Below are 18,604 nucleotides of genomic sequence, written 5' to 3'. Positions count from 1 at the left end.
TAAAAAGAAAAAGAAAAATGGCATTCATAAAAGTTGTTCTAAAAGATGTTCTCACAAGTATAGTAATACGTGTGTGTGTGTGTGTGTGTGTGTGTGTGTGTGTGTGTGTGTGTGTGTGTGTGTGTGTGTGTGTGTGTGTGTGTGTGTGTGTGTGTGTGTGTGTGTGTGTGTGTGTGTGTGTGTGTGTGTGTGTGTGTCTCCAGCTGTTAATCCCTGCAGTGTGGACGTGAGGAAACGCATAGTGGATCAAAGTGACATCACTTCCTCTCCGAACTTCCACTCTGAGCACACTGCCATGCCCACAATACAGGATGGTGAACTAACCCTAGGTAATATGTTATGTTGTTATTATTAGTAATAATTAACTAATAATAATAATAATTTAACTAATCATCCCTCACAAATATAGGATGGTGCATTGATTCTATGTACAGATCATTATTATTATTATTATTATTAATTCACTCAAATATATGATGGTGCATTGATACTAAGGACAGATTATTATTTTTTACTATTATTACAAAAACAATATATCATTATTAATAATAAATGAACTAATGATACCCCACATACAGGGTGACATACAGTACATCTAGTACAAGGGTAACCGGAACAGTTACACCTGAGAACTCCTGTCATTTCATGTATTTATATTTGTATTTACATATAACACATTTCTCTAATGACATTTAAGGCCTGCTATTTCTACAGTTGCTACACATTGATGTGTATGGCCAGTCGTTGTGGACATAAACAAGTTGAAGGGTAAATTCAGGTCTGGTGATGATGTTCAAATCATGTGTCCTTTCAATTATTTCCGACCATTTTCCAAAACATACATTTATTTATTTTTTACATTTGACATTGAGGTGCCCACAATGTTTAGGTGCCCACTGTTCCTGTATCTAGTACACATGGATAAAATTTGGATTTGGATTCCATAATAACATGTAGATTTTTAGCTATTATTTTAAGATTAAAGCATTTTAAGTGGTCAAACTAGCAATATGCTCAGAAGTATCTTCCATAAAACCCTAATGGTCTCGGATATCTCATAAAAGTATAGGTTAACCCATTAAAGCCGGGAACGCATCTCTGTCATTTTAAGATTTCTTTCAAAAAATTATTTAAAAAAAATAGCAGATCTACAAGCTCATAGCGAGGCACTCTGTGCCGCGCTATGAGCTTGTAGATCTGCTAATTTTTTTTATCTTAAAATGACGCAGATTATTTCCCGGTCTAAATGGGTTTAAAAGCCTCAATCTGTGATTTCTTCACCTGGTAGGCAGTATGTTAGAACAGCGGGAACAATATTACTAAAACATCATTATTTTACATCAATTATTGTGTTATTAATTGTTGAGGAAACGGCGCTAGTGTGATGGGGCTTCCTTGCACAGTGGTTCACAAATCGCACAAAGTAGTATTGATACTTGAATACTTTGCTATTACCAGAGCACAGCTGTAGCTACTATTTGTAAGTAGCTACTGCCGTGCACTAGTAATAGCAGAGTATCAATACTAGTGCTGGTAGTATCTAACTATATAAATGGCGAGCAACTTCCGTGCCCTCGGTGGCGACACCCCACAGCTCTGTTATCGACTAAACACAACACCGTCAGACCACATGTCGCCAACACTGTCGCCACGGCGGGCGGCCTGAATTTACGTTTCGCGTAGGCCACCTGGCATGCCTCACTACACCGTTCCCACCTCGCAACATAATTAATTCTACTCACCAAATGTCGGACACAACGGAAGTGGAAGCAGCTTCCTACCGCTTACCGTGCGTACCACCGAGGCCAACACAACACGACGGCCCGCCATTGAAAATCCCCAAAACAACAACAGCACGTTGCTCTGCTCTGCTCCACACACCAGGCTAGGTTCATGACACCAAAGGATTAGCCAGTGATGTCATCATTACTGGTCAACACACCAGGCTAGGTTCATGACAGCAAAGGATTCGACAGTGATGTCATCATTATGCAACCCGCAAGTACACATCGCCGGCATTGGGATGCCAGGTTGGGATGCCACGCCAGAAACAAGCAAGAACCTGCATGATTTTTTTTTTTTTTTTTTTTTTTAACCGTTTGGAGATTTTCATCCGACCACTTTGGCGCGGACCACCAGGGGGTCCGCGGACCCCCTGAAACATAAAAAATATTATTTCTTCCCAATTTTTTTCTCAATTTTTTTACTTTTACATTACAACTTCTTTTTTTTTTTTTTTTTTTTCCCAAATGTTCATCCCATATATACACGCGCCCCGTGCGCGGCTAGGGGTTTCGGGCGGCCGTAGGCCGCCCGGACCTCTAGTTAATTATAATGTGTGATGTTTTCTTTCTCTCAAGGTTCACATAGCTTCTATGTCCTGTCCCTGTGTGATTCTGCCACTACCGCTGTCTACGCAGCACACACAACCAACCATGACAGTTGTGACATGAATGTGCTTTTAAAGGTAAAAATGACCATGACACCTTGTGCCTTTTTTAAAGGTAAAATCTACCATGAGACCATGTGTCTTTTTAAAGGTATTCACCTGTTTCCTAGGCTGTGTGTTTTCCACTTCCTGTCGGATTTCATTGGATATCATTAGTCATCTGACCGGTTTCATTGGATTTCATTGGATCAAATCGACAGGAAGTGGAACACACACAGCCTAGGAAACCGGTGAATAGAAGAGAGACATTGTGTTTTTAAAGGTATGAAACTACCTTGAGACCATGTGCTTTTAAAAGGTATAAAACTACCTTGAGACCAGGGATGGGGATGGGAGAACTGGTTCTGTCACGGAGCCGATTCCGAAGTTATTGAGAACCGGAAATCAATAAGGTTTTGGCTTATCGATTCTTGCGGGACCTGACGTCATGTCTCGAGAACACACATAAATATGTCGTTCTAATAAAGCTTTTGACGTCTATTGGATTTCCCGCCAACTATAAAAACAAAGGAAGATGAATTTAATAAGGCGTGCATATAATGTGCATATTGCTATAATGTTGCGCATCAGTTGATGGAACAAACTCCCCATTGCATGTTATTTAGACAAATGCAAGGTTCATTTGTTGACCAGAAAAAGAAAGAAGGAAGCACTCATGTGCACGGTTCAGGCAGAAACAGTGTCTTTGAAAAGAATACCAGTGCTCTCTTTCATCCTCAGCGTGTGGGCCTGTGTTTAACGAGCTGCTGCGGGGGGCAATAAGACCTTAACTAAAACAAGATCCTAAACGGATGAAAGTGAGTGCGCTGGTATTCTTTTAATTTGTTGACCAGGCATCCTATAGCTTGTATAGTTTCAATGTGCAGATTAGCGACACCTGCTAGGCCATAAATGAGAACTGCAGGGAATTTGGCACTTCCTTATTGGATTCATTAAAAAGAAACGGATGCTTGCCGCCTGGTTGAAAAACTCAGCCTTGTCAACTCCGCAAAAACAACCACCGTCTTCTTCCAGTTCAGGGTATGGTTGGGGGATTAGGCTTTGAGATTAGCGGCCCTATTCTGGGCGCCGTTTTACCCATTATCCCTAAACGTCTTTGCCATTTTTTACTATTTTGAAAAACATTTTCAAGTAGTTCAAATAGCCAATCTACATCGACACATTGTGAGCTTGTAGATTTGCTATTTCAACTATTTGAAAATGTTTTTCAAAATAGTAAAAAATGGCAAAGACGTTTAGGCCTAACAAAAAAATATGTTGGTTTCCGGTTGGCGACCGACCCTATTAAATACGTGCGACCCAGATGATTTTATTGGCATTTGGAGTGAAAATAAAAAAAATAATAAAATTAAGTCAAAATCCGACCGAGTCGATCAAAAACGTCTTACAAAAAATATATTTGGTGCGACCACATTCGCGAAGTTTAATCAAAGTTTTCTTTCGTCTAAAATATCATGTGCGCAAATGTTTTGTTTTACTATTCATGCGTCATTGCGTCATCGCGAGGAGACGGCGGCACATGCACGTCCTCCTCCAGCCATGGACCTGTGTACAATGTCTGTCGTCTGCCCGTGCAAACCACCTCCTAAAATAATTCGATTGACTACTAAAACGTTTGCAGACATAATTAAGGAGGTGAAACAGTGCCGATGTCAGTTTTCATCTGCAGCAGGGAGACATGACCGAGCGGATACATGGACCCACATCTCAGTTGCAAAGAAAAATCACCCCTTGACTCGTTGCATATGCTGTTGAAAAGACAACTTTGGCATGGACGGGTGGTGAGAGAGAGTGTGTGTGTGTGTGCGCGCGATGCGATACGTGCACTTCTCACACAGACAGTAGCTGCTCATTCCGGGTTATTGGGCTCAGGGTTGCGTCTTATTCCAAATAAATTACTAGGCGCCATCTGAAAAGTCCTTAATGCTGTACACAGCTTCCGACAACAACTCTAAAAGACGTTGTGATCCGCTGGTCCACTGGTTTAATTCATGTGCCGATACAGACGTCTTCGCATCTATCCAGCTGTAGCCTATTAAAGCTCGTTAAGACTCGTCCGAAAGTTTAACAAAGAGTAGTGTAACATTTTTAGTCAGAGGTTAAAACAAGCCAAAACAGTGACATAAGGTGAGCTGAGAGATGAAACAGGGACCCCCTTCTATATTGTATGACATTTTTACTTGGTCTGCTATTTTTTCCCCTCTACACCTATATACCTCTTTGCCAAAAATAGCAGATCTACAAGCTTGTGAGCTTGTAGATCTGCTATTTTTGGCTTTAGTCCACCTCAGAAATGGGATGCTAGTGGTTAATGTAAAAAATATATCACACAAAGATTTGGTGGCCCCCCCTGTAGTAACTCTGAGGACCCCCTAGGGGTCCCGGACCCCCTGTTGAAGACCCCTGGACTAAAGTGACATAAGGTAAATTTCTCACCTTGAAAACAATTAAATGCAGACATGTCCTTCTATGTGTCTGAATGCGAAAACCTTATTTATTTGTTTTTGCTTTTAGTTCAAATAAGAAAATCATTTTGCATTAAGATAAGATTTTGTTAGTTAAAAAAGATTACCATTTTTAATAAATAATAATTTCAATAACTGATCTCAATATGGACCCATAATAAGTTTTGCCAAAATCATGCAGCTCTAACGGCTAACAGCAACAGCCATAACAGCAATGGTATTATGGTACAAATAAATAAATATAAATATAAATAAATGATATAGGCTACAGTAGTAGTATTCTTTTTAAAATTCTTCTTGTTTTTGTAATGACTTTAGGCCTTTCGTTGCATAGTTAGGGCATCAATATTATAGCCATATCATGATATTAGACTGGATATAGTCGTGATTGTGATTTTGGATATTGTACTATTATGATATGGCATAAGTGCTCTTTTCCTGGTTTAATCTTATTGGTACTCTGTATTGGCAAATACACAAAATTAAGTACTTGTACTTAGCCTGAAAAAAATCTAGTTCGAAAATAGAAAATCGGTAAAACCGGTATCGGCAGGTCAGACTTTTAAAAAAACGGAAATCGGTATCGCCAAGGATTTTCCAATCGGTGCATCTCTAACTCTACCTCTAAATGTGATATATGGCACTTTATTTTGTATCTTTTACTCAGCTGTTTGTTTCAGTTGTCTGAGTCAGAATGCAGGGATGCTTTGGCAGTGTTTCTGGCTAGATGGTTTTGAACCTCCCTGAAGCCGAATATACTGCATGCCTAAATGCAATGGATGTGCAATGATAGCGTTTTAAGCAGTAAAGCTGTATACTGTATATCAGTAATAGAATGGGCTTCAATGTTAAAGCTCTTAGTTCTGAATTGAGCTCATCTCATACCCTGGGGTAAAATGTTTTGTTTCCTGGTTTAATTCATTCACCAGTCAGTATTCTTGGTTTTCCAGCTCCTCAGGCCATTGGTTAGCCAGTTTGATCCAGGGATAGCCAGTAGCTAAAATATCTGCTTCAAAACACTTTATTACTTGAAGATGTTTGTTTTGTATTAATATTTTTGGTATGTGAGTGATACAGCACTTTACTTTGGTACTTTACTTAGAGTTGAATTAAAACTCAAAAGTATTCAACCAGTGTGTGGACATTCTATTCAAAGTTTTCAATTGTTTATTGTTTGTTGTTTTCAGACACTATTTTGTAAGTGCAGTGTACATGAACCATTTAATGATTTAGAAATTGGTAACTCAGGAAAACATAGAATATATTAAAAAAGAAGCATTATCGATCATTGCCATAGAAAAAAAAAAAAAAAAAAAAACTACCTACCCATCCTTCCCACGAGGAAATAAAATAAAATAAAATTCCTTGCTACCCATCATTCCCACAAAAAAATAAAATAAAAAATAAAATAAAATAAATTCCCTACCTACTCAGCCCTAAAATGACAGCCAACCGGAAACCAAAGTTTTTTTTTTTTTAGGCCTTAGGGATAATGGGTAAGACGGCGCCCAGAATAGGGCCGCTGGGATTAGGGTTAACAGTAGTAGGTTCTGGAAATGCTGTTCCAGCAGTGCCGGAATTAGTCCGGAATTAAACATGTACTTGAGTAAAAGTACAAAAGTATTGGTGTCAAAATATACTTAAAAGTACCAAAAGTAAAGGTACTAAAATGTTTGAAAATAGCAGATCTAGAAGCTCACAACGTGTTGTGATGCGACGCGTTGTGAGCTTGTAGATCTGCTATTTTCAAACAGCGTAGGTATAAAATAGGGCTAAAGTGATTAATGTGTGTTTTATGATGTAATAATTTATATCTGCAAAGTAACTAGAAACTAAAGCTGTCAAATAATTGTTGTCGAGTAAAAGTAGAATATTTGCTTCTGAGATGTAGTGGAGTAGAAGTAAAAGTACTGAAAATTGGAAATAATCCAGTAAATAAAAGTACCTAAAAATTACACTTAAGTACAGTACTTGAGTAAATGTACTTAGTTACTTTCCACCACTGCCTATAACTGTCTGTCTCTCTCTCTGTCCATCCATCCGTCTTGCAGGTAGACAGTTGTCCCGTGCCGTGGGACTTCTACATGGCCAGCCGCCTCAGAGACAGACAGGCCGATGAAGACCCCCGGGCCCCGCCTCTCCCCGACGTCAGCTGTTTCCTCTTCCTGGACGGCTGTGTCACCGTGTACAAGCTCCCCCCGGAACACACACTGGACCCCGTGAGTTCCACTTAACTCTTTGACTGCCGTCGACGCGCTTTCAAGTCAATAGGCTCTATGCACAGCAGCCATATTATCACTTCCTTCACAGGTGTTACCAATGATACTAATGAAGGCTCTGTTCCATTTAGTGTAGCACAGTGGTTTCCACGACCCCCATAACTCTGAGAGTGTACAAATGGAACCAAATGGACCCTTACGGGTCCATTTTGTTCCATTTGTACACTCTGGACCCTTACGGGTCCATTTTGTTCCATTTGTACACTCTCAGAGTTACACACCTGTAAGGGGCCATTTGGAAGCCCATGAGGGTCCCTGGACCCCAACTGTAGACCCACTGGTGGAGCAGAGTGTTTCCAGTGAGTCAACATGCACAATATCACCTTCATTAGTATCATTGGTAACACCTGTGAATGTCTTCATAATATGGCTGCTGTGAATAGAGCCTATAGGGTTTAAGTGGTTAAATGTCTGAAATTACACGATTAAACATGAACATTTTTATTTTTCAAATACTTCTGAAAAATGTTGGAATTGTTTTGAATTGATGAAAAGCTGATGTAGGAAACGGAAAACATATATTTCCTCGCGACCTATACAAATCGGTCCGCGACCCAAAGACGGGTCCCAACTGTTTTGGAAACGGGGGTCTAGAGCAGGGGTCTTCAACGTTTTCAGGCCAAGGACCCCCCTAGCCGAGAGAGCGAGATGAAGCAGGGACCCCCCTCTACATTGTATAAAATTGTGTTTTAGATTAAACTTTTTTTGTTTACTTGCTCTGCCCTTTTTTCCCTCTACACCTATACCTCTTAGGCAAAAAATAGCCGATCTTCAAGCTCACAACGCCTCGCAGCGCGAGGCGTTGTGAGCTTGTAGATCTGCTATTTTTGGCTAAAGTTCTCCTCAGAAAAAGGGATGCTAGGGTTCAAGTGGTTAATGTTAAAAAAAGAATAATAATCATATCACACAAAGATTTGGCGGACCCCCTGTAGTAACTCTGAGGACCCCCTAGGGTGTCCCGGACCCCCTGTTGAAGACCCCTGGTCTACAGGCCTTAACTGGTTTTGAGGAGTTTGCATGGTCCGCCTCTAAACTCTGACCTTTTCCCCCCTGTATAGGAGCTGTCTCAGGATGATGATGAGACGGTGGTTCCTCAGCTGGTGGCCTGTGTGTTGAAACTGACCAGAAGTCTGCATGCCTCCCATCTGCTCCAAGGACGACCACAACCACACATGCTCTTCGCTGTCAACTGGTAATATGTGTGTGTGTGTGTGTGTGTGTGTGATATACAAGCGCATAGCTCGCCACGCTATGAGCTTGTAGATCTGCTTTTTATGAAAAATCGTTTTCTTTGAATATATATATATATTTTTTTAAAGCGAACATTTGTAACTCAAATCTTTGCTTTTGGGGGTCCCTGGAACAAAGGATTTTCAGATCGGGGTCCACAGAGAAAGAGAGAGAGAGAGATCTGCTATTTTTGAATAGCCCAAAGAAATCTGAAAATGACACCGATTCTTTCCCGGTCTAAATGGGTTAAACCTTTGTATTCTGATGGTAATCATTGCTAGTTGCTGTTAGTTGGCTTGTTTTGTGATCACAAATGTACATCATGTTATTTAGATAGCACGTTGTTTAGACAGATGCTATAGCTTCATTGTTTACCTGGTGTCCCACAGTTTCAAACGTACAGGATGTTGTTTAGAAAATGGCTGAGCGGCGGTGGGGGACAAATCTTAACCCTTAACCCATTTTACACTTTGGCTATTCAAAAATAGCAGATCTACAAGCTCATAGCGTGGCACCGAGTGCTTGTAGATCTGCTATTTTTGAAAAATCGTGAAAATATGTGCGATTCTTTGAATATATATATTTTTAAAATCGTTTTTTTTTTTACTCAAATCTGGGTCAAATTCCGGGTCCCTGGAACAAAATATATTGAGATGGGGGTCCGCGGCCAAATACATCATTTTGGGGGTCCTTGACATTAAAAGGTTTGAGAACCACTGATGTAGCAACATACGTTTTTTTCAAAAACCAGTTAGGATTCAAAGACATTAGGCCTCAGGTCTTAATGGGTTAAATCGAAACCAAACTCACACACACACACATTTCCAGGCGAGTGGTCTCGCTGAGATAAGGTATGTGTGGACAAAACCAAAACACAGTATTACAAACTGTTCATTTCAATCTTATTAGTCAAGACTCTCTCACACTCTCACTCTCTCAATCTCTCAATCTTTTGATCGATCACAGGGAGTTTTTTTTTGGGGGGGGGGTTGTGGGCTCTTGAAAAGATAGTCATTTATTTTGTTGTCGATGTGCCTCTGTGTCATGATGATCAAGGCCAGGTTGTGTCCCACTCTTGTAGAGTGACATGCTGAAATGTACAGTTATTCTTTCGTAACATCTATCCTTATAAAATGAGATATTCCTCTACATCTGGGCCGGTCGCCGGCCAAATTAGAGCCCTTTTTAGAATCGCAGCCTCTCTACCAGTCTCTGCACCAGTGTTAGTTGATTTAGTCCAGTGGTTCTCAAACTTTTTCATGTCAAGGAGCCCCAAATTGACACTTACTAGCCCGTGGACCCCCTTTTGAAAATATATGCCAGGGACCCCCGTAAGAGATTATTTTTTACGGCTCTAGCAGTGATTCTCAACCATTTTAATTTCAAGGACCTCCAGTTTGACATGCATTAGGTCTACGGACCCCCATTTAATGGCATTTGTATCTCTGGGACCCCAATTCATATTGTAAAATCAAATGTTAATTTAGGTCCATTTGGTTCCATTTGTACACTCTCAGAGTTACACACCCATAAGGCTCCATTTGGTCCCTATCCATCATTTAGCTGGGGACCCCCTGGAACCCCCTCAAGTACCCCTGGGGGTCCCCGGACACCACTTTGAGAACCACTGATTTAGTCGACTGAAATATATTGTGGCGGGCCGTGATGGCTACAAGCTATTAGCATGTCGCAGTTAGCTTGTAGATCAGCTATTGTCGGAGCGCAACCAAGCATAAAATGACTGAGTTTTTATTTATTGACGAAATTGCCAATATATTTAGTCATAGTTTTAGTCATCATATCTTTGTTTTTATTTAGTAGTCGACGGACATTTTTTCCCTTTTATAGTATCGAATCTAATGTAAATGATGTTGATGTGCACTGCAGCGTGACACAGGATGTGGACTGCCTACTTCCTGTTGATCTGGCCTCCTCATTGGACCTCCTGAGCCAGCAGGAAGTGACATCGGCGCGGCAACTGCCACACGCACTGCCCTACATCACCCAGGGTCTGATTCGACCGTCTGACTCGCCTTACCAGGTACACACACACACACACACACACACAATGTTTTCTGCAACCAGCAGGAGGAGAAATAGCGCCACATCTAGGCCATTAATGAGATATGTCGTACGATTTGGGTCCGTGAACTGTTCCTTTTTAAAGGAGTAGTTCACTCAAAAAAAAAATACTTATTTTCTATCAATTACCCATGAAGCGTCATGTTTTGGGTGAACTACTCCTTTAAGCCGTCATAAGGCAATGTAAAACATTCTATTATATCTTATTCACAGCTCACAGCAGGGGTTCTCAAAGTGGGGTCCGGGGACCCCAGCAAAATTTGATATAGCATCAAAATCAGTTGAAGCACTTTAACCTTAACTTTATATACTGTACATCACAAGCTCACAACGCGCCACAATGCACTGTGTTGTGAGCCGTGGTGGCTACAATTATTTGAGAACTTAAGTTACTTTTCAGATATAAATTATGATCTTGTGAAACATACATTTACCACTTTAGCCCAATTTTATACATGCACAAAATCAGATCTACAAGCTCGCCTTGCGTTGCATCATGACTCGTTGTGAGCTTGTAGGTCGGCTATTTTCACTACTAAATAGGGCATATAAGTGATTAATTCCAAATGTATTTGTAAGTTTGGGTCCTGGGAAGAGAGGAAAGGTTGGGAAACACTGATGTAAATGTGTGTGTGTTGTGTTTAGGTGGATCTGGCCATAGTGGCTGAGACCATCTACACCATGCTGACCAAAAAGCACAAGATGGATCTGATCCAGGACCAGCGTGGATGGACTGTGGATGGATTGGATCCCTACAACATCTGGTACCGTCCACTGTTCCCAGAACAGCCTAAACTAAACACCATTAGGGATGCAGATCTATTAATTGAATAATCAAGATTTTTTTTTTGTTGGATGAAATTAACTCAATTCCTGCCAATCACGCATAAATGCGATCTATTAAATAGCGCACTTGGCCGCCAAGATCGCATAAATGCATTCTATTGAAAAACATTTTTTTTTTCAATTTGACCCAAAGACCAAGGAGATATGATTTTTCGAAGATTTAGACTCCCATCCACTTCCTTGTTAACTCAAAACTTAAAAATTCTGTATCTCGGCTCCTGAGTACTTTTTTAATTTCAATGAAAAATCTCTGGCAGAAAACAGCAAAAAATCTGAAATAATTAGGGCAGGCTAAGTGTTAAGTAAACAGGAGGCCAAGTTAAAACTATATAAAAAATAAACTTCCAAACAACTGTCACAGTGTAATGCAGAGAGAACAGCTACTGTCCAAGTAATAAGCAAGGTTTTAAATCTAGTTTTGCTTTTGTTAAGTTTGGCCTTCTATTTACTTAATTCAATTAATCAAATATCGATTGAAATATAGTTTTTGTCTCATCAAGAATTGCGACAAAACAAGCAAAAACATTAAATCAAGGCTTCATGGGGTGAGCAAATTATAGGGAAAACATTTTAGGGGAGAACTAGCCCTTTAATCCCTATATTATACAACATTAACACTGTTTTTTTGTGTCCATCGTTTTGTTTTTTAGGTGTGAGATGTGGGCCAAGATGTTCCGAATGCTTCTGAACCCAGCAGGACAGAAGACATCAGTCACCGTCCTGTCTGAGCTACTGGACTTGATGGCTTCTGCTGGAATAGAAATCTAACCACTTAGTTTTAAACCTTTTATAGTTTTTAAACATTTTAAACATTTGAATAGTTCAAATAGCCGATCTACAAGCTCACATCTTGTCAATGTAGATCGGCTCGTTGAGCTATTTTAAAATGTTTTTTAAAATAGTTTACGTAGGCATAAGGGCTAAGGCCCGTTAGAGATTGATTTGTTACTGTCTGCTCTAAGACAGTGGTTCTCAAAATGGGGTCCTTGAGGGAGTTCTAGGGGGTCCCCAGATAAATCATTGATGGTTGGTTAGGAGGAACCAAATGGTAGCGTGGTTAGTTTCAACCACCCTACCTTTAACACCGCTTTATAGTAAAAATGTCTTGTAGCCCGTTGCTTTGTGTTGCTGCTAGCACTGTAAAACTATGGCGTAGTTCCCACAGAAAAGCGTTCTTTTGCAGAGGAGTGCAAAAGAGCGCCATAGAAATGCATGACAGACGGGCGCTGCCCACTCAACAAACGTGTAAGAAAGTTGTCATTACTATTATTTTGTATCTCTTGATGGGTAAGAATTGTGTTTTGAGCAGTTCCTGCACAGTTTATTCTGCACTACATGTTGCCTGTATTTAATTTTGTGCAACTAAAATAAAATGTTGTTAATAATAATAATTGTATGATCCTCTGTTTATCGTATAGACCAATCTGGGAACCCATGCCCTTTTTGTTTCCCTTTGTTTTTGTCTCTCGGGGCACCACCGCCTTCTTTGTGTAGAAACAGGAACTTGTTTGGCTCCTCCCCTTTCTTAGTCCACTTCCTCCGGCGTGTTTCTGTGCTTGTTCCTACTAACAGCAACACTACATGTTTAGGGCAGTGGTGCTGATCTTGAGAGATTAATTGTAGACTAGAGAGAGCAGATTAGAACGGACATTCTACTGGGCTTGAGTGGACAGCTCGCTCGTCTCTTAAGCTGGAAGAAGAAAAAAAAGAAAAAGAACATTTTCACTATTTTTCAAAAATAGCAGATCTACAAGCTCGTAGCACGGCACTCGCTACAAGCTTGTAAATAGCCAAAGAAATCTAAAGTGACACAGATGCGTTCCCGGTCTTAAAGGGTTAATTTGGGTTTCAATTTGTTCTTGTCGTGTGGTTTGCCAGAGCTCTTCATTTGTGATGGTATTTGGCCAGTAGATTCCCAGGATGTGTCATAAACTTAAGCATCTGTTTTATGGATGTTTGCAGTCTGTTTGATGTTGCTTTTGTGGTTCTCCATGTTTCCGCCCCATACAGTAAGACTGATTTGACGTTGGAGTTGAAGATGCAGAGTTACAGTAGTTTTTGTGGAGATTTGTTTTGAGTTCCATACTTGCTGTAGTATTAAACACAGTGGCGTGCACAGACATTTTGAGGGGCAGGGGCTCAAGTGGAGAAAAAAAAGGGCATCTTGTGCGTGTGTGTGTGTGTGGAACCGCCCGTCTGCATTGTAGTGTGAGATTTATTACAGGCTCATCTTGTACGTTGTAATTGCATGTATTTATTTCAATAACCATATGCTGTCTGATGCAGATGTTCAATAATATTCAACAGGTTGGTTTCTGCTAAAGGACTGTAACAATAGGCTCTATGCACAGCAGCCATATTGGAAAGAAATTGGGCCTCTTCTTACTTCCTTCACAGGTGTTACCAATGATACTAATGAAGGCTCTGTTCCATTCTGGTCAGGGTGCTGATAACGTGCATGTTGGCTCACTAGAAACACTCCATTTTGGTTCCCAAATGGCCCCTTATGGTGGGTGTGTAACTCGAGAGTTATGGGGGTCCTTGAAAATATGACAACCACTATGCCACACTAAATGGAACAGAGCCTTAATTACTATCATTGGTAACACCTGCGAAGGAAGTAAGGAAGGGGCCCAATTCATTCCCAATATGGCTGCTGTGCATAGAGCCTATTCAATACAACACAAATACGTAGGCTACTGCTATTCTTATGTACCTGTACACAAGATTGAATACCACCTTGAACTGAGCATTATTCAGCAGTGGTGTCAGACAGTCAGTGGACTCATCCACTGTGCATGTTTTTATCAGCAGCAGCAGCAGAAGAAGCAGCAGCCAGTATTTAAGTTCTACTGGCTGCTGGAATCAGAGAGTGGGGTGCATGATTTACCTGTCAATTTGTCTTTTTGTTTGGCTTCAGGTTAAATGTGGTTTAAATGTGGTCACTGCCTCTTCACCAGAGCTATGCCTCTTGGCATAATACGATACATAATGTTTGAATAACTATTTGAAGTTTTTCAGAAAACTTATGTCAGGATTTAGAAGGTGTTTTTAGAATCGGCCTCAGGTCTAAATGGGTTGATAACAGTGTTGACAGTTGGTCCTTAACATCAGATTTAATAACCCTGTTGACAGTCGGTCCTAAAGATCAGATTTAATAACACTCTAGACAGTCAGTCCTAAAGATCAGATTTAATAACACAGTCTATGGCCAGTCGGTCCTAAAGATCAGATTTAATAACAGTGTGGACAGTCGGTTCTAAAGATCAGATTTAATAACAGTGTGGACAGTCGGTTCTAAAGATCAGATTTAATAACAGTGTGGACAGTAGGTTCTAAGGATCAGATTTAATAACAGTGTGGACAGTCGGTTCTAAGGATCAGATTTAATAACAGTGTGGACAGTCGGTTCTAAGGATCAGATTTAATAACAGTGTGGACAGTCTGTTCTAAAGGTCAGATTTAAAGGACGACTTCACCCATTTTCAACCTATCTTCATATAATTGGTCCTCACTAATGCTCATGATAAAACTGTACAATTCTTTTCTACTCAGTCTGTGTCTCATAGGAGAGCTGTGGACAGTTCAGAAACCCGTCTACCAGTGACATCATCGATGGGGAATCCAAGCTAACAGAAACTGCAGGCTTTGTATTCCTGGAAAGTTGCAATGCAATAATAGAAGCCATTGTTCTCGCGTTAATAAAAATTAAGTTAATCTAAATGAAATGTTTTAAATCTTGTTGAAAAAACAAATCCTGCCTAATGATGATGTCACTGGTAGACGGGTTTCTGGACTGTCCACGGTCCTCCTATGAGACAGACCAAGCAGAAAAAAATTGTACCATTTTATCATGAGCATTAGTGAGGACCAATTATATGAAGAAGATAGGTTGAAAATGGGTGAAGTCGTCCTATAATAACAGTGTGGACAGTCAGTTCTAAAGATCAGATTTAATAACAGTGTGGTCAGTCTGTTCTAAAGATCACATTTAATAACACACTAGACAGTCAGTCCTAAAGATCAGATTTAATAACACAGTCTATGGCCAGTCGGTCCTAAAGATCACATTTAATAACGGTGTGGACAGTCAGTTCTAAAGATCAGATGTAATAACGGTGTGGACAGTCGGTTCTAAAGATCAGATTTAATAACGGTGTTGACAATCGGTCCTAAAGATCAGATTTAATAGTGTGGACAGTCTGTTCTAAAGGTCAGATTTAAAGGACGACTTCACCCATTTTCAACCTATCTAAATATAATTGGTCCTCACTAATGCTCATGATAAAACTGTACAATTCTTTTCTACTCAGTCTGTGTCTCATAGGCGAGCTGTGGACAGTTCAGAAACCTGTCTACCAGTGACATCATCGATGGGGAATCCAAGCTAACAGAAACTGCAGGCTTTGTATTCCTGGAAAGTTGCAATGCAATAATAGAAGCCATTGTTCTCGCGTTAATAAAAATTAAGTTAATCTAAATGAAATGTTTTAAATCTTGTTGAAAAAACAAATCCTGCCTAATGATGATGTCACTGGTAGACGGGTTTCTGGACTGTCCACGGTCCTCCTATGAGACAGACCAAGCAGAAAAAAATTGTACCATTTTATCATGAGCATTAGTGAGGACCAATTATATGAAGAAGATAGGTTGAAAATGGGTGAAGTCGTCCTATAATAACAGTGTGGACAGTCAGTTCTAAAGATCAGATTTAATAACAGTGTGGTCAGTCTGTTCTAAAGATCACATTTAATAACACACTAGACAGTCAGTCCTAAAGATCAGATTTAATAACACAGTCTATGGCCAGTCGGTCCTAAAGATCACATTTAATAACGGTGTGGACAGTCAGTTCTAAAGATCAGATGTAATAACGGTGTGGACAGTCGGTTCTAAAGATCAGATTTAATAACGGTGTTGACAATCGGTCCTAAAGATCAGATTTAATAGTGTGGACAGTCTGTTCTAAAGGTCAGATTTAAAGGACGACTTCACCCATTTTCAACCTATCTAAATATAATTGGTCCTCACTAATGCTCATGATAAAACTGTACAATTCTTTTCTACTCAGTCTGTGTCTCATAGGCGAGCTGTGGACAGTTCAGAAACCTGTCTACCAGTGACATCATCGATGGGGAATCCAAGCTAACAGAAACTGCAGGCTTTGTATTCCTGGAAAGTTGCAATGCAATTATAGAAGCCATTGTTCTCGCGTTAATAAAAATTAAGTTAATCTAAATGAAATGTTTTAAATCTTGTTGAAAAAACAAATCCTGCCTAATGATGATGTCACTGGTAGACGGGTTTCTGGACTGTCCACGGTCCTCCTATGAGACACAGACCAAGTAGAAAAAAATTGTACCATTTTATCATGAGCATTAGTGAGGACCAATTATATGAAGATAGGTTGAAAATGGGTGAAGTCGTCCTATAATAACAGTGTGGACAGTCAGTTCTAAAGATCAGATTTAATAACAGTGTGGTCAGTCTGTTCTAAAGATCACATTTAATAACACTCTAGACAGTCAGTCCTAAAGATCAGATTTAATAACACAGTCTATGGCCAGTCGGTCCTAAAGATCACATTTAATAACGGTGTGGACAGTCGGTTCTAAAGATCAGATTTAATAACGGTGTGGACAGTCAGTTCTAAAGATCAGATGTAATAACGGTGTGGACAGTCGGTTCTAAAGATCAGATTTAATAACAGTGTTCACAATCGGTCCTAAAGATCAGATTTAATAACAGTGTGGACAGTCGGTCCTAAAGATCACATTTATTAACAGTGTTGACAATCGGTCCTAAAGATCAGATTTAATAGTGTGGACAGTCAGTCCTTTTGTAAACGGTGATTTTTTTTAAATCCATGAATTAGAATAAATACATTTCATTAATTGCAAAGGACTGGTCTGATGCATGTCAAACTGGGGGGTCCTTGAGATTGAACGGGATTTATAATCGGTGCGTTATCTAGTCTAGCTTTGTCCTGAAGATGAGTCAGTGTGAAGCTACGCCCCGAAGACACAGCCAACGAGACATGCATGAGCCTGTCTGCACACAGAGAGAGAGAGAGAGATTGTCAGAGGGAGAGAGAGAGGGCAATAGAGAGAGAGAGAGAGAGGGGGGGGGGTGTCAAACTGAAAGAGCGATTGAGAGGAGAGGCTTGCCTCAGTGGGACAAGGTGAGACATGCGCTGAGCGGGGGAGGAGAGAGAGAGAGAGAGAGACACTTCCAACTGCTCAAGAACAGAAAGAGAAGCCCAGAGAAATAAAGTAAGAAAGAAACAGAAAGGAGAGGAAAGAGAGAGAGAGATGTGGTGTGTGTGGAACGACAGAGCGAGGAGGGAGAGAGAGCCGAACCAGTGCTAAACCTACCCGGTAACACCGGTTGGTGTCTTCCCAGTTCACCTGGACACTCGTATAACACCAGGTGAGTTGGAATGCTAACTGCTCTGTTTATTGACGTAATGTATTGACACTGTCTGTCTGAAATGGTTGACAATGTTTCTCCTGGACTTTTTTCCTTTTTTTTTGTATTCGGTGGATTGTTTCAGTGACTAGAACTTAAATTTAACCTCTGTAATGTTCCTGTTCAACCCTGCATTTGAACCCTTGGTCTCCTGCTTAAGCGCTGATTTTTTTTGTTTTACTATACTGATCTAATGGAGCCTGCCTGCTTGCTCAGGGGAGAAATTGAATATTGGCAGCGTACCACAGGATTTCGATGTCTCAATAGAAGAGCAGGGAGACCAAATTCGACCACCCCGGTTGTGTAAGTTTGTATTATATCAACATGCGCTACCATAAAATATTGGACAAAATAACAGTGTAATCACTACAAAAAAAGTTACATACATGCTTTAAGGTCTGAGACATGGCTCTGGCTGTCCGTATGTCTGTCTGTCTGGATGTCTAGCCATGACCTTTGCCCTTTAACCACTTGACCCCCTAGCGTCCCTATTCTCAGGCGAACCTTCAGGCGAAGACAGCCGATGTGCAAGCTCACAACGCGTCGCATTCCGAGCTTGCACATCGGCTGTTGTTTTGGCAAAGATATGTATTGTTGAGCAAAAAAAAAGGCCTAACGCAGAGCTCTGGAGGACTCCGGTCGACCTAGTATATCTGGGTTTAAGTGTTTGAAATTCATGAAAAGTATTATATAATGTAGTTAATATTTGAGAAGTTTCGACAAGCTGAATGGGGTTGAAACGAAATAGTGCTGGCAAGAGTGTGTGTGTGTGTGTGTGTGTGTGT

At 40.4% G+C, this 18,604-nt stretch overlaps 2 protein-coding genes across 6 annotated transcripts in view; both read left to right on the top strand.

Annotated features, from left to right (window-relative positions):
• Positions 1–12,714, top strand: part of LOC311062491 (mitotic checkpoint serine/threonine-protein kinase BUB1 beta-like) — a 44,880-nt gene extending 32,166 nt beyond the window's left edge. For all 3 annotated transcript variants that reach the window (XM_084081554.1, XM_084081555.1, XM_084081553.1), the window contains 7 exons: positions 204–329; positions 2,361–2,467; positions 6,966–7,133; positions 8,252–8,385; positions 10,311–10,464; positions 11,151–11,269; positions 12,002–12,714. In XM_084081554.1, coding sequence (XP_083937680.1) covers positions 204–329; positions 2,361–2,467; positions 6,966–7,133; positions 8,252–8,385; positions 10,311–10,464; positions 11,151–11,269; positions 12,002–12,119 — 926 coding nt within the window. In that variant the 3' untranslated portion in view covers positions 12,120–12,714. The remainder of the gene's footprint in view (positions 1–203; positions 330–2,360; positions 2,468–6,965; positions 7,134–8,251; positions 8,386–10,310; positions 10,465–11,150; positions 11,270–12,001) is intronic.
• A 4,803-nt stretch (positions 12,715–17,517) lies between these two features.
• LOC311062493 (serine/threonine-protein kinase PAK 6-like) overlaps positions 17,518–18,604 on the top strand; it is a 43,627-nt gene continuing 42,540 nt past the window's right edge. For all 3 annotated transcript variants that reach the window (XM_084081560.1, XM_084081563.1, XM_084081559.1), the window contains exon 1: positions 17,518–17,780. The gene's annotated coding sequence lies outside the window, so the exon portion shown is untranslated. The remainder of the gene's footprint in view (positions 17,781–18,604) is intronic.

This window comes from Gymnoscopelus microlampas, assembly GCF_963454915.1.
Source record: "Gymnoscopelus microlampas genome assembly, chromosome: 16".
Taxonomy (NCBI): Eukaryota; Metazoa; Chordata; class Actinopteri; order Myctophiformes; family Myctophidae; genus Gymnoscopelus; species Gymnoscopelus microlampas.
The sequence above is the reverse complement of the archived record's forward strand: the minus strand, read 5'-3'. Positions and strand labels throughout refer to the sequence as shown.